Source organism: Oncorhynchus mykiss, chromosome 5, assembly GCF_013265735.2.
Source record: "Oncorhynchus mykiss isolate Arlee chromosome 5, USDA_OmykA_1.1, whole genome shotgun sequence".
Taxonomy (NCBI): domain Eukaryota; kingdom Metazoa; phylum Chordata; class Actinopteri; order Salmoniformes; family Salmonidae; genus Oncorhynchus; species Oncorhynchus mykiss.
The window spans coordinates 51,744,376-51,768,676 of NC_048569.1; the positions used below are offsets into that span (position 1 = coordinate 51,744,376).

The window sequence follows — 24,301 nt, forward strand, 5'->3', positions numbered from 1 at the left end:
CAAAGAAACCACTACTAAAGGACACCAATAAGAAGAAAAGACTTGCTTGGGCCAAGAAACATGAGCAAACGACATTAGACCGGTGGAAATCTGTCCCTTGGTCTAATGAGTCCAAATTGGAGATTTTTGGTTGCAACCACCGTGTCTTTGTGAGATGCAGAGTAGGTGAACGGATGATCTCCACATGTGTGGTTCCCACCGTGAAGCTTTGAGGAGGTGTGATGGTGTGGGGGTGCTTTGCTGGTGACACTGTTTGTGATTTATTTAGAATTTAAGGCACACTTAACTAGCATGGCTACCACAGCATTCTGCAGTGATACGACATCCCATCTGGTTTGCACTTAGTGGGACTATCATTTATTTTTCAACAGGACAATGACCCAAAACACACCTCCAGGCTGTGTAAGGGCTATTTGATCAAGAAGGAGAGTGATGGTGCTGCATCAGATGACCTGGCCTCCACAATCACCCAACCTCAACCCAATTGAGATGGTTTGGGATGAGTTGGACCGCAGAGTGAAGGAAAAGCAGCCAACAAGTGCTCAGCATATGTGTGAACTCCTTCAAGACTGTTGGAAAAGCATTCTTCATCAAATCATATCAAATTGCATTTGCAACAAACACTGAATACAACAGGTTCACCTTACAGTGAAATGCTTACTTACAAGCCCTTAACCAAAAATGCAGTTTTAAGAAAATTAAGTATTAAGTTAAAAAAAATAGATAAGTAAAAAATAAAAATACAAAATAAAGAGCAGCAGTAAAATAACAGTAGCGAGGCTATATACATTGGGTACCGGTACAGAATCAATTTGCAGCGGTACAGGTTAGTTGAGGAAGTTGAGGTAATATGTACATGTATTTAGAGTTAAAGTGATTATGCATAGATAATAAACAGAGAGAAGCAGCAAAGTAAAAAAGGGGTGGGGAGCGGTGGGGGGAGGCAACGACAATGCAAATAGTCTGGGTAGCCATTTGATTAACTGTTCAGGAGTCTTATGGCTTGGGGGTAGAAGCTGTTAAGAAGCCTTTTGGACCTAGATTTGTTGCTCCAGCAGTGGTGGAAGAAGTATCCAATCATCATACTTGAGTAAAAGTAAAGATACCTTAAAAGAAAAGTCAAGTAAAAGAGAAAGTCACCCATTAAAATACTTGTCACGCCCTGACCTTAGATATCTCTGTTTTTCTATATATTTTGGTTTGGTCAGGGTGTGACTAGGGTGGGTACTCTAGTTTTGTATGTCTAGGGTTTTTGCATGTCTAGGGGTTTTGTACATTCTATGTCTTGTATTTCTATGTTGGCATGATATGGTTCCCAACCAGAGACAGCTGTTTATCGTTGTCTCTGATTGGGGATCGTATTTAGGCAGCCCTTTTCCCCACTTTCTGGTGTGGGATCTTGTCTACAGTTAGGTGCCTGTGTGCACACAAGTAGCGTCACTGTTTGTTTGTTTGTTTGTTTGTTTGTTTGTTTGTTTGTTTGTTTGTTTGTTTGTTTGTTTGTTTGTTTTTTGTTTTCTTCAGTGCGTTTCAGTTTATCAAAATATGTGGAACTCTATTCACGCTGCGCCTTGGTCAACTCCGAACGTGACAATACTACTTGAGTAAAAGTCTAAAAGTATATGGTTTTAAATATACTTAAGTATCATAAGTAAATGTAATAGGAATATACTTAAGTATCAAAAGTAAAAGTATAAATAATTTCAAATTCTTTATATTACACACATTTTTCAGATAGCCAGGGGCACACTCCAACACTCAGACATAATTTACAAATGAAGAATTGGTGTTTCGTGAGTCTGTGAATCTGCCAGAACAGAGGCAGAAGGGATTACCAGTGATGTTCTCTTGATTAGTGCATGAATTGTACAGTTTTTCTGTCCTGCTAAGCATTAAAAATGTAATGAGAACTTTTGGGTGTCAGGAAAAACATATGGAGTAAAAAGTATATTATTGTCTTTAGAAATGTAGTGAAGTAAAGTGAAGTTGTCAAAAATATAAATAGCAAAGTACAGATACCCCATAAAACTACTAAAGTAGTACTTTAAACTATTTTTACTTAAATATTTTACACAACTGCGCTCTGGTACCGCTTGCCTAAAGGTAGCAGAGAGAACAGTCTATGACTAGGGTGGCTGTTGTCTTTGACAATTTGTAGGGCCTTCCTCTAACACCGCCTGGTATAGAGGTCCATGATGGCAGGAAGCTTGGCCCCAATGATGTATCGGGCCGTACGCACTACCCTCTGTAGCGCCTTATACGGTCAGATGCCGAGCAGTTGCCATACCAGGCAGTAATGTAACCGGTCAGGATGCTCTCGATGGTGCAGCTGTAGAACTTTTTGAGGATCTAGGGACCCATGCCAAATCTTTTCAGTCTCCTGAGGGGGAAAGGTTTTGTCATGCCCTCTTCATGACTGTCTTAGTGTGTTTGGGTGTTTGGACCATGATAGTTAGTTGGTGATGTGGACACCAAGGAATTTTAAACTCAAGACCCGCTACACTAAAGCCATGTTGATGTTAATGGGTGCCTGTACGGCCCACCTTTTCCTGTAGTAGTTGGGGCCAATTTCATCGTAAAACCTTTCCTTGGTGTCTTTGGACAAACTTAAAGTGTGTAAGTGGACGGTTCCGATTATGGAATGCCAAGGTCATATATTTCTGTACTCTATTCCGTCATTGTAAATAACTGACTTGACTAGTTAAATAAAGGTTCAATAAAAATACAAAATAAAGGGTTGTTCAGATTCACTTAGATCTGGGGACCATACTTGTTTAATAGCCAGCTCAGAAAATGTCATTTAGTAATTTATATATTATAGAAATCCTTTCGTGAGTCCAGATCCTTTATTTATAAATCCCATCATTGGATAGTTCGGTAGTTGGGTTTCCCAAGGGACTCCATAGGCCAGCATAGCTGACTTCAGTTGTAAATCTAGAAAAAAAAGAGGGTACTAAATCTAGAAAAAAAAGAGGGTACTTGCTGGGTACTGTTTAAAGGTTGACCGATTAATCGGAATGGCGATTAATTAAGGCCGATTTCAAGTTTTCATAATCGGTAATCTGCATTTTTGGACATACGATTATGGCCAATTAAATTGCAGAGACTGCGTGACAGGCTGACTACCTGTTATGCGAGTGCAGCAAGTAGCCAAGGTAAGGTGCTAGCCAGCATTAAACTGATCTTATAAAAAAAATATCAATCTTAACATAATCACTAGTTAACTAAACATAGTTGATAATATTGCTAGTTTATCTAGCTTGTCCTGTGTAGCATATAATCGATGCGGTGCCTGTTAATTTATCATTGAATCACAGCCTAATTCCCCAAAAGGGTAATTTAACAAGCGCATTCGCGAAAAAAGCACTGTCATTGCACCAATGTGTACCTAAGCCTTTCTTAAAATCAATACTGTAATGGGTGCGTGCTGGTGGCAGGGAAGTCAGGCGCAGGTGAACAAACTTGGGGGGCAGTATTGAGTAGCTTAGATGATTAATGTGCCTAAAGTAAACGGCCTGCTCCTCAGTCTCAGTTGCTAGTATATGCATATTATTATTAGTATTGGATAGAAAACACTCTAAAGTTTCTAAAATGATGTCTGTGAGTATAACAGAACTCATATGGCAGGCAAAATCCTGATTTGAAATCAAAACAGGAAGTGAGAAATCTGAGCTTTGTATGTATTCACCAAAGTCCCCAATGAAATCCCCTTGAGATATTAATGATGTTGCACTGCCTAGGGGTTCCACTAGATGTCAACCATCAATAGAAATTATAATGAGACTTCTATGATGTTGTGGGAGTGAATGATAGCAGAATCAGTCAGGTGTCTGGCAGTCAGCCATTTTCTGATCATGCTTATTCCTCATGGTAGTCACTTGCGTTCCATTGCTCACGAAGACAAGAAGGAGTACTCCGGTTGGAACGTTATTGAAGCTATATGTTAAAAACATCCTAATGATTGATTCTGTTCTTAGTTTGAAATGTTTCTTTGACCGGTAATATAACTTTTTGAAGTTTTTGTCCGATATAACGCTGACCAGAATGAGCGTTTGGATATGTATACCAAACGCGCTAACAAGGTATTTGGACATAAATAACGGACATTTTCGAACAAAACAAACATTTATTGTGGACCTGGGATTCCTGGAGTGCTTACTGATGTAGATCATCAAAGGTAAGGGAATATTTATCATGTAATTCGTTGTTTATGTTGACGTCAACAAGGCGGCTATTGTGACAGATTTTTCTGAGCGCCGTCTCAGATTATTGCATAGCTGGTTTATTCCGTAAAGTTTTTTTGAAATCAGACACAGCGGTTGCATTTAGGAGAGGTATATCTATAATTCCATGTGTATAACTTGTATTATCATTCACATTTATGATGAGTATTTCTGTTGAATGATGTGGCTATGCAAAATCACTGGATGTTTTTGGAACTAGTGAATGTAACGTGCCAATGTAAACTCATATTTTTATTTTAAAAAAATATATATATTTAGCTGTAAAGCATATTTGAAATCGGACACTGTGGTGGGATTAACAACGATAATAGCTTTAAAATGGTATGAGATACATGTTTGAGGAATTTTAATTAAGAGATTTTTGATGTTTTGAAAATGGCGCCCTACACTTTGACTGGCTGTTGTCAAATCGCTCCCGTTAAACGGGATTGCAGCCATAAGAAGTTAATAAGTGCTCACATAACTCCGACAACCAAAATATACAAAATAATAAGTGGGTACAAAACCCGTCGCACACGAGAACATAACTTGCACATAACATACAATCTAACAATCACCGAAAAGGACAGGAAACAGAGGGTTAAATACACAACATGTAATTGATGGGAATGGAACCAGGTGTGTAGGAAGACAAGACAAAACCAATGAAAAATGCAATTGCGATGGCTAGAAGGTCGGTGACGTCGACGGCCAAACACCACCCGAACAAGGAGAGGGACCGACTTCGGCGGAAGTCGTGACAGTCCCCCCCCCCCCCTCGACACGCGCCTCCAGCCGCGCGTTGACACCAACCTTGGGGACGACCCGGAGGGTGAGGCGCAGGGCGATCAAGATGGAGACAGTGGAAGTCTCGCAGCATTTGAAGGATCCAACACGTCCTCCACCGGAACCCAGCATCTCTCCTCCGGACCATACCCCCCACAGTCCACGAGGTACTGAAGGCCCCTCGCCCGACGTCTCAAATCCAGTATGGTACGAATGATGTACGCCGGGGCCCCCTCGATGTCCAGAGGGGTGGAGGAACTTCCCGCACCTCGGACTCCTGGAGCAGGCCAGCCACCACCGGTCTGAGGAGAGACACATGGAACGAGGGGTTAATGCGGTAATCGGGTGGAAGCTGTAACCTGTAACACACCTCGTTCACTCTCCTCAGGACTTTAAATGGCCCCACAAACCGCGGACCCAGCATCCAACAGGGCAGGCGGAGGGGCAGGTGTTGGGTCGAGAGCCAGACCCGGTCCACCAGTGCAAACACCGGGGCCTCACTTTCTGGCACAGCACGGCGCGCTGAAGCAGTCGTCCACCGCAGGAGCCTCGGTCTGACTCTGATCCCAAGGAGCCAGAACCGGCTGATACCCCAATACACACTGGAAGGGAGAAAGGTTAGTGGAGGAGTGGCGGAACGAGTTCTGGGCCATCTCTGCCCAGGGCACTAACGCTGCCCACTCCCCCAGCCGGTCCTAGCAATAGGACCTCAGAAACCTACCCACATCCTGGTTAACTCTCTCCACCTGCCCGTTACTCACGGGGTGAAAACCTGAGGTAAGGCTGACCGAGACCCCCAGACGGTCCATGAACTCCCTCCAGATCCTCGACGTGAACTGGGGACCCCGATGAGACACTATATCCTCAGGCACCCCGTAGTGCCGGAAGACGTGTGTAAACAGGGCCTCTGCAGTCTGTAGGGCCGTAGGGAGACCGGGCAAAGGGAGGAGATGACAGGACTTTAAAAAACGATCCACAACGACCAGGATTGAGGTGTTACCCTGTGAAGGAGGAAGATCGGTCAGGAAATCTACCAACAGGTGCGACCACAGCCGCTGTGGAATGGGTAAAGGTTGTAACTTACCTCTGGGCAGGTGCCTAGGAGCCTTACACTGGGCGCACACCGAGCAGGAGGAAACATAAACCCTCACATCCTTAGCCAAAGTGGGCAACCAGTACTTCCCACTAAGACAGTGCACCGTCTGACCGATCCCAGGATGACCAGAGGAGGGTGACGTGTGGGCCCAATAAATCACTGGAGGGGAGCGGGCTCTACGCGTAATGCCTGCTCAATGTCCGCGTCCAGCTCCCACACTACCGGCACCACCAGGCAAGAGGCAGGGAGTATGGGAGTAGGATCCATGGGCCGCTCCTCTGTGTCATACAGCCGGGACAATGCGTCTGCCTTAACGTTCTGGGAGCCTGGTCTGTAGGAAAGGGTAAACACAAAACAGGTGAAAAACATGGCCCACCTTGCCTGGCGAGGGTTCAGTCTCCTCGCTGCCCGGATGTACTCCAGATTGCGGTGGTCGGTCCAGATGAGAAAACGGTGTCTAGCCCCCTCAAGCCAATGTCTCCAGGCCTTCAAGGCCTTGATGACAGCCAACAGCTCACGGTCCCCCACATCATAGTTTCGCTCCGCTGGGCTGAGCATCTTCGAGAAGAAGATGGCGTACCATCGGTGGCGTACCATCGGTGGCGTACCCGAGCGCTGAGAAAGCACAGCTCCTACCCAGCCTCGGACGCATCCACCTCCACTATGAACGCCAAAGAGGGATCCGGATGGGCCAACACAGGAGTCGAGGTAAACAGAGCCCTCAGGTGACTAAAAGCCCTGTCCGACTCAGCTGACCACTGCAACCGCACCGGACCCCCTTTCAGCAGTGAGGTAATTGGATCCGCTACCTGACCAAAACCCCGCATAAACCTCTGGTAGTAGTTGGCAAACCCTAAGAACCGCTGCACATCCTTTACCGTGGTAGGAGTCGGCCAATTACGCACGGCTGCAATGCGGTCACTCTCCATCTCCACCCCTGTAGTGGAAATGCGATACCCTAGGAAGGAGACTGACTGTTAGAAGAATAGGCATTTCTCAGCCTTGACTTACAGGTCATGCTCCAACAGGCGACCAAGCACTCTGCACACCAGGAAAACATGCTCAGCGCGTGTAGCGGAGTATATCAAAATGTCATCAATATACACCACTACACCCTGCCCGTGCAGGTCCCTGAAAATCTCGTCTGCAAAGGCTTGGAAGACTGATGGCGCATTCATCAACCCGTACAGCATGATGAGGTACTCATAGTGCCCAGAGGTGGTACTGAAAACCGTCTTCCACACGTCTCCCTCTCGGATACGCACCAGGGTGTAAGCGCTCCTAATTTGGTGAAGAAGCGCGCCTTGTGTGTTGACTCTATCCCTGTGGCTATGAGCGGTAGCGGCTAACTATACCTCACAGTGATCTGATTCAGACCCCGATAGTCAATAGATGGGCGCAGACCTCCCTTCTTCACAAAAAAGAAACTCGAAGAGGCAGGTGAAGTGGAGGACCGAATGTACCCCTGAAGCAGGGATACGGAGACATGTTTCCATAGCCTATGTCTCCACCTGTGAGAGGGGATACACATGACTCCTGGGAAGTGCAGCGTCTACCAGAAGATCTATCGCACAATCGCCCCGTCGATGCGGTGGTAATTGAGTCGCCTTCTTTTTGGAGAAGGTGAGAGCCAAATCGGCATTTTCAGGGGGAATGCACACGGTGGAGACCTGGTCTGGACTCTCCACCGTAGTAGCACCAACGGAAACCCCTAAACACCTACCTGAGCACTCTCGCCACCACCCCGTGAGAGCCCTCTGTGGCCAAGAAAGAGTGGGGTCATGACAAGCTAACCAGGGTAGGCCCTGAATCGACGAGCGCCTTATGCTGGGAATGGGGGGAATACTCAGGAAACGTGACAGACACAAACATATGTGCAACAGAAGGCTCTGGGGGAGAATGGTGCCGGCTCACCTGGGGTGACGCCAGAACGCCCTGCCTGCTGCCTCGATTCCCAGAGGAACCAACTCGGCTACAACCTGCAGTGTGACCTCTGCGGCCACAGATGGTGCACGAGCGGGAACCCCCTCCGGTCTCCTTGCGCACCGCCCCTCCCAGCTCCATGGGTATCGGATAGGGGGTGCGGGAGGATGGAACCACCACTCTCCGAACTGAACTTCAGCGAGTAGCCAGCAGGTTGTCCAGCCGGATGGACAGGTGTCTCTGCAGGCCAGCTCCCGATGGATGTCCTCACGCAGACTGCAGTGGTAATGGTTGAACAGGGCCCTGTTGTTCCATCCTGCACCAGCAGCCAGGGTCCTAAACTCCAGGGTGAACTCCTGGGCGCTCCTTGTCTCCTGCCTCAGATGGTAGATGCGTTCACCCGCCACACTACCCTCGGGCAGGTGGTCGAAGACTGCCCGGAAACAGCGGGTGAACTCCTCAAACTGGTCCAACGCCGCATCTCTCTCCACATGGCATTTGCCCACTCCAGGGCTTTCCCGGTGAGGCATGAGACGAGGGCGGACACCCTCTCACGACCCGATGGAGCTGGGTGGACAGTGGCCAGATAGAGGTCTATTTGCAATAAGAACCCCTGGCAGTTCACAGCCCTCCCATCGTACTCCTGGGGCAAGGAGAGACGGATCCCACTGGGTTCAGGCGGAAAAGGGGCGCTCAGGAGAGAACCTGGTTGTGCTGGTGAAGGTGCTGAAAGAACTCCCTGTCTCTCTCAGTGGTCAATTGTCTGGACAACGCGATCCATGGCGGCGCCAAGATGGTGAAGCATAACTGCATGCTCCTGGACACGCTCCTCCACCTCACTGGCCGGGGTACCATCTCCTGTTGACTCCATAGTTTGGGTCGGTGAATCTGTAATGGGTGCGTGCTGGTGGCAGGGAAGTCAGGTGCAGGAGAACGAACTTGGTATAAACAGAGTCGTTTAATAAGTGCTCACAAAACTCAGAAAACCAAAATATACAGAATAATAAAAGTGGGTACAAAAACCTGTCGCACACCAGAACATAACTTGCACATAACATACAATCAAACAATCACTGACAAGAACATGAGGGGAAACAGAGGGTTAAATACACAACATGTAATTGATGTGATTGGAACCAGGTGTGAAGGAAGACAAGACAAAACCAATGAAAAATGAATCAGCAATGGCTAGAAGGTCGGTGACGTCGACCGCCGAACACCACCCGAACAAGGAGAGGGACCGACTTCGGCGGAAGTCGTGGCAAATACACAAGTATATATTTTTAAACCTGCATATTTAGTTAATATTGCCTGCTAACATGAATTTATTTTAACTAGGGAAATTGTGTCACTTCTCTTGCGTTCTGTGCAAGCAGAGTCAGGGTATAGTCTTAGGGATGCCACCCGTTAGATAAAATACAGAACGGTTCCTTATTTCACTGAAAGAATAAACGTTTTGTTTTCGAAATTATAGTTTCCGGATTTTATCATATTAATGACCTAAGGCTCGTTTTTCTGTGTGTTATTATATTATTATTATATGATTTGATAGAGCATTCTGAGTGGTGGTAGACAGCAGCAGACTCGTAAGCATTCATTCAAACAGCACTTTCGTGCATTTGCCAGCAGCTCTTCGCTGTGCTTCAAGCATTGCGCTGTTTATGACTTCAAGCCTATCAACTCCCGAGATTGGGCTGGCTATACTAAAGTACCTATTAGAACATCCAATAGTCAAAGGTATATGAAATACAAATGGTATAGAGAGAAATAGTCCTGTAATAACTATAACCTAAAAACTTCTTACCTGGGAATATTGAAGACTCATGTTAAAAGGAACCACCAGCTTTCGTATGTTCTGAGCAAGGAACTTAAACGTTCGTTTTTTTACATGGCACATATTGCACTTTTACTTTCTTCTCCAACACTTTGTTTTTGCATTATTTAAATCAAATTGAACATGTTTCATCATTTATTTGATAATATAATACATCAATAAAATAATTTTAGTAAGTTAAAATAAGTGTTCATTCAGTATTGTTGTAATTGTCATTATTACAAATATATATATAAAAATCGTCCATTTAATCTGTTTCTGCTTTTTTTTGGTCATCCAGTAATCGGTATCGGTGTTGAAAAATCATAATCGGTCAAACTCTATAATGTATATGTATCTTTCAAATCTTGGAATGTTCCAATTCCACATTTAGACCATTGGGGAGATGCAAAAGGCTGCCCTCCAGATCACGAAGCATTATTGTGAAATATTGGAGTATGGGCTGCCATTTTGATTCCCAGTTATATTGTTTTTCAATTTTGCGACAAAAATAAATTGTGTTAGCAATAATAGGACCAAAGCTTAGTTTACATTGTTTAAGGGATATATCTGTAAAGACCACGTATTCCAGGGCAATAGGAGACACCATATTTCTATATATATATTTTTTTTTTTTTCAGCCAGGGGGCTGGATGAGAGAATGCCAAGAGTTTGCAAAGCTGTCAAGGAAAATTGTGGCTACTTTGAAGAATCTCAAATATAAAATATATTTTGATTTGTTTAACACTTTTTTGGTTACTACATGATTCCATATGTGTTATTTCATAGTTTTGATGTCTTCACTATTTGAGATACATTGTCTAGATAAAGTAAGATATCGTCAGCGTATCATGAGATGAAGTTATCCATAGAATTGAGAGATATTGGTGTAATTTCTATCGAATGATGAATTGCCTGAGCCAGTGGCTCCAGAGACAATAAAAATAGCAGAGGTGAAATGGGATCACCTCGCATGCTACTTCTAGTTATTCTGAACGGAACAGAGCAGGTATTTCCTGCTATTACTATGATTGGGGTATTGGCATATAGTATTTGAATCATATTAATGAAATTGGAGCAAAGAACATATGTTCCAAAACCGACCAAAGATATGGCCATTCTAGTCTATGAAAAGCTTTTTCTGTGTCGAAAGGTTAGAACTGCCCAAGGATATTTGGTTTTTGATGAAGCATGTAAGATATGTAAAACAAAACCACTTTGGTCCAGATGTACCAATGTGGGTATGTAAGTTTTGAGATGGGACGACAGAATTTTGGAAAATAGTTTAACCTTTCTAAGATATTGGTTCCCATTTGGGACTCTACCCTCCCATGTTCAGATGGAACGGTGGCGCATGGAACGCAAAAATATTCTTAGAAATATTTAACCTCCACACATTAACAAGTCCAATAGCTCAAATGAAAGATAAACACCTTGTTCATCTAGCCAGCAAGTCAGATTTCTAAAATGTTTACGGCGAAAACATAGCACATATATATGTCAAACCACCACCAGACACAGCTCATTTGAATAGCCAAAACATGCAATCAACAAACGCAGGATTAAAAAATAAATCATTCACTAACCTTTTGAAAATCTTCATCAGATGACAGTAATAGGACATGTTACACAGTACATTTTTTTTTTCAATAATATGCCATTTATATCCATAAATGTCCATTTACATTGAGTTCATGTTCAGAAATTACTAAAAAATGTCAGCAGGAAATCTAGGTAGCGCGGCAAGATAACGTAAATAGACATCATAAACTTTGACTAAATATACATGTTCTACATATAGTTAGAAAGATACACTGCTTCTTTATGCAATCGCTTTGTTACAATTATTTTTAACGTTACAGAAATCGCACACTATTCAATATTCTGAGACGGCGCTCAGATACAAGCTACATTTCTCCGTAATGTTGGAGTCAACAGAAACACAGATTTCAGCATAAATATTCCCTTACCTTCGATGGTCTTCGTTCAGAATGTTCTGGAAGGCTTCATACTTACCCAATACATTGTTTGGTTTCAAGTCTTGCGTCTTTGTATTAGCTACTGCTAATAACATCAGCTGAAATGCACCCAAAATGTCCTCTGGTCCGGAAAAGTTGCGCATCAAAACTTCAAAATTGCATATTATATGTCGACTAAACAGGTCAAACTAAGTGCAGAAGCAAGCTTTATGATGTTTTAAACACACAAAACAAATTTCAATTCAACCGGTCATCGTCTGTCCTTCTTTTGAGTGCTGGAACAAAGGAATGGCTGGGACCAATTCGCGCCACAACGCACAACATATTTTCTCATGGCACGCACTAATTTCACTCCCATAGGGCCAATTCTCGCGGGATTTGAACGATTAAAAGCTCTACTGAATCAGGACATCTAGTGGAAGACATAGAAAGTCTCCCCAGAATCATAACTGGTTGGGAAGGGTGGGGGCGATGACGTCAAAGTTGCTCCAACTTTCATGACCACAAAAACTAGTTTGGAAGAATGCCTGCCCTGTGAGTTCTGCTATACTTACAGACATAATTCCAACGGTTTTAGAAGCTTTAGAGTGTTTTCTATCCAATAATGATTATTATATGCATATATTTTTTTTTCAGTTTACTAGGGGTACCCAATTCCTCCAAAGGGGGCATAAGTCTGCCATATCCTTAACAGGTTTTAATATCTGTGTTTATCAAAGATAGAGGGCGGCAATGGGAGCACTGGGTGGCATCCTTACATTTTTTAATAAAAGCGAAATTAGTGCTGTAATTATCCCTGCAAATTGAACCTTTGAGAATGGCTGTGTTAACCATTTCAAGTAACAGTGGATCTAATTGGTTCCAAAATGCTAAATAGACCTCAGGAGGAATACCATCACAACCAGGTGATTTGCCTTTTTGCATGTTATCCAATGCCCTTTTGAGTTCATTGAGAGAGATTTGGGCTCCTAGCAAGCCGGCTTCCTCAGTTGAGAGAAGAGGAGTTCTTATATATTTTAAAAAGGACTTGATCTGGCTTGGTGTTGATTTACAATCAGAGGTGTACAATTCTTTATAGAAATGGGAGAATGTTTGGTTGATTAATTTGTGTTCTGATAGTAATTCAACTCATTCAGAATCAATAGTTGCAATATCTGCTAATTGATTACTACGGTGAAGCTTGTTAGCCAGTAGATGATTGGGTTGATTACCATGAAAATAATGGTTGAGTCTAACTCGAAGGATGGTAAATTCTGCTCCCTGTCATATCAATAGATTTAGTTATGTCTTGAATTTTAAGAGAGCAGTCGCTACCTGGTCTGAAAAAAAGTGTTGAGAATGCTCTGATGTTGTTAACATTCCATTGATCCTAAAAATAAATCTCTACTCACCCAGGACACCGGGCCATGCAAAACGAACTCGGCCATTGCTTTAATTGTCAGGCTTTCCATATTACCAGAGCTTATATTCTTTCTACTTCTATTAGCCGATTCGCGGCCGCAATTTAGATAATGCATTGATATATAGCTAGCTAGCTTGCTGAAATGACAACAGAGAGAACAAAAAATAACAGAGATAACAAAGAATATAGCTATTTGATAATGTCCGTGTGCATGCGTATGTCCAAACTTCCTCAGAGGTGGGTCTTTAAAAGAGAATTGAGCTTTTTTACAACCAAATCTATTTTTTATGTAAATGGCATGTTATAGAAGTTTTTTGTGTGATTTCACTTGTTTTTGAGAAACTTACTCCAAACACCGATTCCCTTCCTCGTTGTGCAGTACAGTGGCTCTGAAAAAACATGACCAACTACTCTAAAAACACACAAATACATAATTTTAGAAACAGACAAGTTCTCAATATAGTGATGCAGGTCTTTAGATGTTGTACACGTAATTTTGTCATTCCAAATTTTATCTGCAAAGTTATATTCCATTTTGTTGCGAATCGAGCGATACCTCTCAGTCCATTCTAGCAGCAGGTTACACAGATATTGAAACAGCTGGATAGGGGGAAACAGCTGATGCGTACAATATCTAAAAACCTGCATTACAATATGAAACATTTTTTTAAAATGTTTTTTCAGAGCCCCGTACTGCACGAGGATAAAGAAGTAAATTGCTGGTTGGGATAGAGAGAGACTACTATGTTGACTCCATAGTTTGGGTCGGTGAATCTGTAATGGGTGCGTGCTGGTGGCAGGGAAGTCAGGTGCAGGAGAACGAACTTGGTATAAACAGAGTCGTTTAATAAGTGCTCACAAAACTCAGAAAACCAAAATATACAGAATAATAAAAGTGGGTACAAAAACCTGTCGCACACCAGAACATAACTTGCACATAACATACAATCAAACAATCACTGACAAGAACATGAGGGGAAACAGAGGGTTAAATACACAACATGTAATTGATGTGATTGGAACCAGGTGTGAAGGAAGACAAGACAAAACCAATGAAAAATGAATCAGCAATGGCTAGAAGGTCGGTGACGTCGACCGCCGAACACCACCCGAACAAGGAGAGGGACCGACTTCGGCGGAAGTCGTGGCAAATACACAAGTATATATTTTTAAACCTGCATATTTAGTTAATATTGCCTGCTAACATGAATTTATTTTAACTAGGGAAATTGTGTCACTTCTCTTGCGTTCTGTGCAAGCAGAGTCAGGGTATAGTCTTAGGGATGCCACCCGTTAGATAAAATACAGAACGGTTCCTTATTTCACTGAAAGAATAAACGTTTTGTTTTCGAAATTATAGTTTCCGGATTTTATCATATTAATGACCTAAGGCTCGTTTTTCTGTGTGTTATTATATTATTATTATATGATTTGATAGAGCATTCTGAGTGGTGGTAGACAGCAGCAGACTCGTAAGCATTCATTCAAACAGCACTTTCGTGCATTTGCCAGCAGCTCTTCGCTGTGCTTCAAGCATTGCGCTGTTTATGACTTCAAGCCTATCAACTCCCGAGATTGGGCTGGCTATACTAAAGTACCTATTAGAACATCCAATAGTCAAAGGTATATGAAATACAAATGGTATAGAGAGAAATAGTCCTGTAATAACTATAACCTAAAAACTTCTTACCTGGGAATATTGAAGACTCATGTTAAAAGGAACCACCAGCTTTCGTATGTTCTGAGCAAGGAACTTAAACGTTCGTTTTTTTACATGGCACATATTGCACTTTTACTTTCTTCTCCAACACTTTGTTTTTGCATTATTTAAATCAAATTGAACATGTTTCATCATTTATTTGATAATATAATACATCAATAAAATAATTTTAGTAAGTTAAAATAAGTGTTCATTCAGTATTGTTGTAATTGTCATTATTACAAATATATATATAAAAATCGTCCATTTAATCTGTTTCTGCTTTTTTTTGGTCATCCAGTAATCGGTATCGGTGTTGAAAAATCATAATCGGTCAAACTCTATAATGTATATGTATCTTTCAAATCTTGGAATGTTCCAATTCCACATTTAGACCATTGGGGAGATGCAAAAGGCTGCCCTCCAGATCACGAAGCATTATTGTGAAATATTGGAGTATGGGCTGCCATTTTGATTCCCAGTTATATTGTTTTTCAATTTTGCGACAAAAATAAATTGTGTTAGCAATAATAGGACCAAAGCTTAGTTTACATTGTTTAAGGGATATATCTGTAAAGACCACGTATTCCAGGGCAATAGGAGACACCATATTTCTATATATATATATTTTTTTTTTTTTCAGCCAGGGGGCTGGATGAGAGAATGCCAAGAGTTTGCAAAGCTGTCAAGGAAAATTGTGGCTACTTTGAAGAATCTCAAATATAAAATATATTTTGATTTGTTTAACACTTTTTTGGTTACTACATGATTCCATATGTGTTATTTCATAGTTTTGATGTCTTCACTATTTGAGATACATTGTCTAGATAAAGTAAGATATCGTCAGCGTATCATGAGATGAAGTTATCCATAGAATTGAGAGATATTGGTGTAATTTCTATCGAATGATGAATTGCCTGAGCCAGTGGCTCCAGAGACAATAAAAATAGCAGAGGTGAAATGGGATCACCTCGCATGCTACTTCTAGTTATTCTGAACGGAACAGAGCAGGTATTTCCTGCTATTACTATGATTGGGGTATTGGCATATAGTATTTGAATCATATTAATGAAATTGGAGCAAAGAACATATGTTCCAAAACCGACCAAAGATATGGCCATTCTAGTCTATGAAAAGCTTTTTCTGTGTCGAAAGGTTAGAACTGCCCAAGGATATTTGGTTTTTGATGAAGCATGTAAGATATGTAAAACAAAACCACTTTGGTCCAGATGTACCAATGTGGGTATGTAAGTTTTGAGATGGGACGACAGAATTTTGGAAAATAGTTTAACCTTCCTAAGATATTGGTTCCCATTTGGGACTCTACCCTCCCATGTTCAGATGGAACGGTGGCGCATGGAACGCAAAAATATTCTTAGAAATATTTAACCTCCACACATTAACAAGTCCAATAGCTCAAATGAAAGATAAACACCTTGTTCATCTAGCCAGCAAGTCAGATTTCTAAAATGTTTACGGCGAAAACATAGCACATATATATGTCAAACCACCACCAGACACAGCTCATTTGAATAGCCAAAACATGCAATCAACAAACGCAGGATTAAAAAATAAATCATTCACTAACCTTTTGAAAATCTTCATCAGATGACAGTAATAGGACATGTTACACAGTACATTTTTTTTTTCAATAATATGCCATTTATATCCATAAATGTCCATTTACATTGAGTTCATGTTCAGAAATTACTAAAAAATGTCAGCAGGAAATCTAGGTAGCGCGGCAAGATAACGTAAATAGACATCATAAACTTTGACTAAATATACATGTTCTACATATAGTTAGAAAGATACACTGCTTCTTTATGCAATCGCTTTGTTACAATTATTTTTAACGTTACAGAAATCGCACACTATTCAATATTCTGAGACGGCGCTCAGATACAAGCTACATTTCTCCGTAATGTTGGAGTCAACAGAAACACAGATTTCAGCATAAATATTCCCTTACCTTCGATGGTCTTCGTTCAGAATGTTCTGGAAGGCTTCATACTTACCCAATACATTGTTTGGTTTCAAGTCTTGCGTCTTTGTATTAGCTACTGCTAATAACATCAGCTGAAATGCACCCAAAATGTCCTCTGGTCCGGAAAAGTTGCGCATCAAAACTTCAAAATTGCATATTATATGTCGACTAAACAGGTCAAACTAAGTGCAGAAGCAAGCTTTATGATGTTTTAAACACACAAAACAAATTTCAATTCAACCGGTCATCGTCTGTCCTTCTTTTGAGTGCTGGAACAAAGGAATGGCTGGGACCAATTCGCGCCACAACGCACAACATATTTTCTCATGGCACGCACTAATTTCACTCCCATAGGGCCAATTCTCGCGGGATTTGAACGATTAAAAGCTCTACTGAATCAGGACATCTAGTGGAAGACATAGAAAGTCTCCCCAGAATCATAACTGGTTGGGAAGGGTGGGGGCGATGACGTCAAAGTTGCTCCAACTTTCATGACCACAAAAACTAGTTTGGAAGAATGCCTGCCCTGTGAGTTCTGCTATACTTACAGACATAATTCCAACGGTTTTAGAAGCTTTAGAGTGTTTTCTATCCAATAATGATTATTATATGCATATATTTTTTTTTCAGTTTACTAGGGGTACCCAATTCCTCCAAAGGGGGCATAAGTCTGCCATATCCTTAACAGGTTTTAATATCTGTGTTTATCAAAGATAGAGGGCGGCAATGGGAGCACTGGGTGGCATCCTTACATTTTTTAATAAAAGCGAAATTAGTGCTGTAATTATCCCTGCAAATTGAACCTTTGAGAATGGCTGTGTTAACCATTTCAAGTAACAGTGGATCTAATTGGTTCCAAAATGCTAAATAGACCTCAGGAGGAATACCATCACAACCAGGTGATTTGCCTTTTTGCATGTTATCCAATGCCCTTTTGAGTTCATTGAGAGAGATTTGGGCTCCTAGCAAGCCGGCTTCCTCAGTTGAGAGAAGAGGAGTTCTTATATATTTTAAAAAGGACTTGATCTGGCTTGGTGTTGATTTACAATCAGAGGTGTACAATTCTTTATAGAAATGGGAGAATGTTTGGTTGATTAATTTGTGTTCTGATAGTAATTCAACTCATTCAGAATCAATAGTTGCAATATCTGCTAATTGATTACTACGGTGAAGCTTGTTAGCCAGTAGATGATTGGGTTGATTACCATGAAAATAATGGTTGAGTCTAACTCGAAGGATGGTAAATTCTGCTCCCTGTCATATCAATAGATTTAGTTATGTCTTGAATTTTAAGAGAGCAGTCGCTACCTGGTCTGAAAAAAAGTGTTGAGAATGCTCTGATGTTGTTAACATTCCATTGATCCTAAAAATAAATCTCTACTCACCCAGGACACCGGGCCATGCAAAACGAACTCGGCCATTGCTTTAATTGTCAGGCTTTCCATATTACCAGAGCTTATATTCTTTCTACTTCTATTAGCCGATTCGCGGCCGCAATTTAGATAATGCATTGATATATAGCTAGCTAGCTTGCTGAAATGACAACAGAGAGAACAAAAAATAACAGAGATAACAAAGAATATAGCTATTTGATAATGTCCGTGTGCATGCGTATGTCCAAACTTCCTCAGAGGTGGGTCTTTAAAAGAGAATTGAGCTTTTTTACAACCAAATCTATTTTTTATGTAAATGGCATGTTATAGAAGTTTTTTGTGTGATTTCACTTGTTTTTGAGAAACTTACTCCAAACACCGATTCCCTTCCTCGTTGTGCAGTACAGTGGCTCTGAAAAAACATGACCAACTACTCTAAAAACACACAAATACATAATTTTAGAAACAGACAAGTTCTCAATATAGTGATGCAGGTCTTTAGATGTTGTACACGTAATTTTGTCATTCCAAATTTTATCTGCAAAGTTATATTCCATTTTGTTGCGAATCGAGCGATACCTCTCAGTCCATTCTAGCAGCAGGTTACACAGATATTGAAACAGCTGGATAGGGGGAAACAGCTGATGCGTACAATATCTAAAAACCTGCATTACAATATGAAACATTTTTTTAAAATGTTTTTTCAGAGCCCCGTACTGCACGAGGATAAAGAAGTAAATTGCTGGTTGGGATAGAGAGAGACTATATGGAAATGCCTGGTGCCCAAATTGATGACATACTGCATGTTGCGCAGCGAGAGTCGAGTGGCAACAAACGGATTTGGTTCAGTCAGTCATCCTGATGAGCTCTTCCCAGCTAGCTAGTTTATAGATGTGGCCCTGGAGCATGTTCAGAATCATTAAATTTGTATAGGAATAATTGTTCATTTTCTTTTTAGAAACATGTTGACGTTAATGCCATAGCTGTACATTTTCTGGGAAAATCACTACAATAAATGTGCTTTCGCTCTCACCCTGGCCTGATAGTAGGTACCCTGTCTAGCTACTTCCCTCTCCTTACTGCAGCAAGCGGCAGTGAAGGACACTGTGCTGTGTTGTTGTGTTGCCGGCTTGCAGCGCAAAGGAGTATACTGTATCACGGTGACATCCAGATGGTTACTAGTACAAAATACCAATATTACAAGTTATTTCTTGTGTAGGCTGTTATCCTAAAATGAAATGGTATGGAACAAATGGGACACTGGCAACATGTGATACAGCTTTGTGGTGGGAAAAAACTGCTGCTCAGATCGGCAAACCACTAGTCGATCTGTCGGCAGGAGCAGAGAGGCTAACAAGCACCTTGAAACAACACCGTTGCACTGATCATTCACAACGGCTTGTCGTTATGTTAGCTAATTGGCATGTCACAGTGACATCCAGATGGAAGTAATTTTTCCCTCGCCCATCGAAATAAACACCACTTTCTTTTAACTAGCGCCATGCTGCTGTTACTCCCAGCTAGCCAGCATAAATTAGCTTGCTGGGAAGGGTTCATCAGGATGACTGACTGAACTGTTTCCATTCGTCTCGACTCTCAGCTGTGCAACATAAGTAATCAATTTGGGAACCAAGCGTGTCCGTATAGCCTCTCCTGTTGGGGTAAGTTTCTCAAAAACAAGGGAAATTGTACCCTTCTATAACATGCAACTTACATAAAAAAATTGAGATTTGATTGAAAAAAGCAAACTTCTACTTTAAGTCTCCAAATTTAGGACATTTATTTACATCATGATATGTTCTAATTTAATCCAAGTATATAACAAACATATTAAATTAGTATAGTACAAGGACATTGTTTATACACCTATTTTATTTATACACCTGTTTTATCACAAAAGCGGATAGCAACCTTTCTCCAGATTAAGTCCACAAAGCATATTGCATGTACAGTAACAGACAGTTACATGACCTACAGCATGGGCAAGGAAGTTAATGTTTTTGACATTTTTGGACCACTAAACAACTATTGATTTAGAACCACAGATAGTTACTGCAAGTCGCAAAGAAAACAGGAGCTGCCTCCACTATTCCAGCACCATTTCAACTTCAACATTTCCACATGATTTGATGAAATCACCTCTGCTTAGTCTAATAAAATGACAACTAAAACATGCCCAAAACAATTTAGCCTAATCAGCGTAAGCGACATATGATTTGGCTGTCCATGGTTCTGATATCTATGTGCGTGCCCGTTCGTGCAAGTAGAAAACAGGTTTACTCACCCTACTTGTAGAACAATGCCAATTGCCATCCTCCTTTCTTTCATGTTGACGAAATGGTCTATCACTCTGTCATACAGTACACGCTTTTATTTTTTGTTGTCCTAGGTTACCTGGTTAAAATTAAAATCCTAGCCTAACTTATATTCATGGGCAACATTAGCTAATTAAAATTAGCATTCGACTTCTAGCTACTTATGGAACATCCATCGTCTCAGGTCAGGGGCACAACAATGTATGAATTAATGGTTGGATCAGAATCCCTGTTATAATCATTAGCCAGCCAGAGAGTTAAGTAAAACCCCAAGTCCAAATCCCTATCTCCATCCATGGCTAATTTAGGAAAGGGACAATTTTAGCAAGCTAGCCACCGGAGGACAACAACATGCAACAATTCAACTTTTCTGTCAATGATGAATGCTCTCAATGGGATTTGATAGGAATGACATCCAGCCTCTTGTGAATTGAAGGAAAATCATGAAACACAGAGAGACAAAAGATAAAATAATGTATGTTTTTTTGTTGTTTTTTTATAATTTTTTTCTGGGAAGCCTGGCTTCCCTTGGTATCCATGAATACATGCCACTGTAAGTGATTGGACTGGAAACTTGACCAGAAACGTCTTCTCAGTCTTTCCTCAAGAAGGGTTATGCAGCTGTCTCATAATTTTAATACAAGCTCTATGGAAAGCCCTGTGCTGTGAAGTAAAAAAAAATGCATGGAATGCGAATAAAGAACCTTCTATATTAAATATCGCTGAAAATTCTGTTCCAAAATCTATTCCAAAATCTTTAATTATAAACAAACATGTGTAACAAATAGCAGATGAATAGACAAAGGAAGAAACACAATTGAAACCTCAATTTAAGTGTGTTGTCCTACTAGACTCAGGGGTATAGGCAATCTGACTCAACGACATTATTTCCCACTACTGGCTCTGTCCTCCTGCCACCCACCATCCTCCAGCCAAGAAAACCATGCCACTGCTGCCCTCCAGCTCTCAGAGAGCTCCTCTGCAGCCGCTGACTGATGATTTGGAAGCCAGCACTCAGAGCTGCCATCTCCCCCCTGGTTGAGGGGTGCCTTGCCTCGAGAGTAGCAGGGGCTTGGCACCTGGCTCATGCATCCCCTCCGGGGAGCCTGCACTGTCAATGCACTGTTCTTCTGTGCCATAGTGCCACCTAAGCTAAAATATCTGCCTGGATAGGTGCCTCTCTGTCACTGCCACCAGGGCCAAGTTTTTAGAAAGTTATCTGATCAGATTTCGGCAATTGTATAGGATTAAATGTTAAAATTGGGTTCAGATTTGGTAATCCAATCTGACATTTATTCGGGATTAAATGTTGTTTTTGCGTTTTCCAGGTGATTAGGAGAGTTTTGATACTGAACATCAGGATTATCTTGATCCCACTAGAAGGGCGGATTCAGGTGAGAGGCTCTACAACCAAGAAAGGTCAATGTAACTAAGGTGACAAGGTTTAAAAACCTTCTTACATCTGAAAAACGAAGGTTAATTATGTTAAATTGACCGCAGTATAGGTATGTGGTCAGTTATATTGAGTACAAATAAATGTATGTACTTAGAAGTAATCTAGGCACCTTTATTCATGCATTAGTTTACTCATCTCTGGTTCCCTATGACAGTGTAGAAGTAGTACCATAACTTTTCCAGTAGATAGCAAGGTGCTAGCCTGTTCAAAGCACGTAAAATCTTGATATTGTGGTATCTGGATCAGAATGATCATGATCTATTATTTTCAGAACAAAAACGGATCAGACACAGCCAGATCGATCGGATTCTGTATGGCAAAAAAAAAGATTACAGAATCCGGAACATTCTGATCCAGATTAAAAGTTTTGAAAAACTGGGCACAGGGGCTCTCTATAGTCAAAATTGTAAATTGTTATTTGTTCTTAATTGACTTGCCTGCAAAACATGAAAGGTTAAATAAAAAAGGTATTACTCTGTGTTGACTTTGATACTCTAAGGCCTCATTTTTAAGTAATATGGTCACACACAAAAACTCCTGGGCCAAGCTGTGAGGCATCCTTTGTTGCTGGTCCTGACTGCATTCTCAAAACTGAGCCACTAGGGGCACTGGCACCTGCAGCATCCATCATTCACCTTTAGCAACATTAGCCTTTGAAGGTAATATGACCTCAACACTTTTCACCAGACTGAGGGGCTGTGTTCACAGTACACAGTTTTGTTCCTCAAGGGTGGGGAGACCAAAGTACACAAGCTGAAGACACATCTGACTAATGTGATCTGTGGCACAGCTGCCAAAATAAGGGGAAATTGTAAGGATTGATGCTGGAGACGAGAAGCAGGTACAGGGAGTGAACATTTAATTAACCACGGACACGGAACAGGACAGGACAGCGTCTGGATAGGAACACACAATGACAACAATGCTGACACATGGCTCTAACCAAAGAAACAGACAGATATAGGAGGGGCAATCAACAAATATAAGGAGTCCAGGTGAGTCCAATGATGCTCTGCTGCATGTTATGGTGACCGGTGATGAAGCGTGGGTGCGAGTAATAATGGTGATAGGTTTGCGCAATGAAGGCAGTCTGGCGCCCTCGAGCGGCAGAGCAGGAGAGCGGGCGTGACAGTACCCCCCCCAGAGGCGCCACCAGGCGTCCCACCTGGGCGAGCATGAAGGGCCGGCCAAGGCATGGGCACTGCACAATGCGGCTGGGGTGTGGAAAGCCTGGCGAACTGGCTGAGGCATGGGAGCCTGACGATCCCGCTGAGACGTGGGAGCCTGACGAACCGGCTGAGGCTTGGGAGACCGATGGCCGGCCGAAGCATGATGTGACCGGTGATGAAGCGTGGGTGCGAGTAATAATGGTGATAGGTTTGCGCAATGAAGGCAGTCTGGCGCCCTCGAGCGGCAGAGCAGGAGAGCGGGCGTGACAGTACCCCCCCCAGAGGCGCCACCAGGCGTCCCACCTGGGCGAGCCTGAAGGGCCGGCCAAGGCATGGGCACTGCACAATGCGGCTGGGGTGTGGAAAGCCTGGCGAACTGGCTGAGGCATGGGAGCCTGACGATCCCGCTGAGACGTGGGAGCCTGACGAACCGGCTGAGGCTTGGGAGACCGATGGCCGGCCGAAGCATGATGTGGGGTGGGCGCCTGCCGAGCCCACCGGGGCAAGAAAAACATCTAGAGCCAGCTAGGGCATGGAAGCCCGGCGAGCTAGCTGAGGCACCCCCCCCGGTTCCATTGACGACGGCACACGGACCCGACGTCACCAACAAATAAACAGGCCTCCCTGATGCTACCTATTTTGGTGTCAGAATTCTGTAAGGAATGATGCTGGAGATGAGAAGCAGGTACAGGGAGTGAACATTTAATTAACCACGGACATGGAACAGGACAGCGTCTGGACCGGATCAAACAATGACAACAACGCTGACACAGGGATCTAACCAAAGAAACAAACAGATATAGGAGGGGCAATTAACAAGTTAAAGGAGTCCAGGTGAGTCCAATGATCCACTGCTGCACGTGACGGTGACCGGTGTGCGTTATGAAGGCAGTCAGGCACCCTCGGGCGCCAAAGCGGGAGAGAGGCCGTGACAGGAAATAATTGTTCTTTGGATGAGATCTGCATTAGCAAAAGGGAACAAAATATTTTGTCAGGAAAATAGCTGTGTCTAGTTTTACAGTTCTCCCTCTTCTAATTCGAGACGAGAATTACTGCTGCTGACAGCCAAACGGAGGTCTT

At 42.3% G+C, this 24,301-nt stretch overlaps 1 protein-coding gene across 1 annotated transcript in view; it reads right to left on the reverse strand.

Moving 5' to 3' along the window:
- LOC110522962 (26S proteasome non-ATPase regulatory subunit 1-like) overlaps positions 1-23,736 on the reverse strand; it is a 134,815-nt gene extending 111,079 nt beyond the window's left edge. Inside the window, exons 1-2 of the mRNA XM_036979048.1 lie at positions 23,188-23,736; positions 5,221-5,311 (exon numbers count right to left, since the gene is read on the reverse strand). Of these exons, the coding sequence (XP_036834943.1) occupies positions 5,221-5,311; positions 23,188-23,736 (640 nt within the window). The remainder of the gene's footprint in view (positions 1-5,220; positions 5,312-23,187) is intronic.
- Between the last annotated feature and the right edge of the window lie 565 nt (positions 23,737-24,301).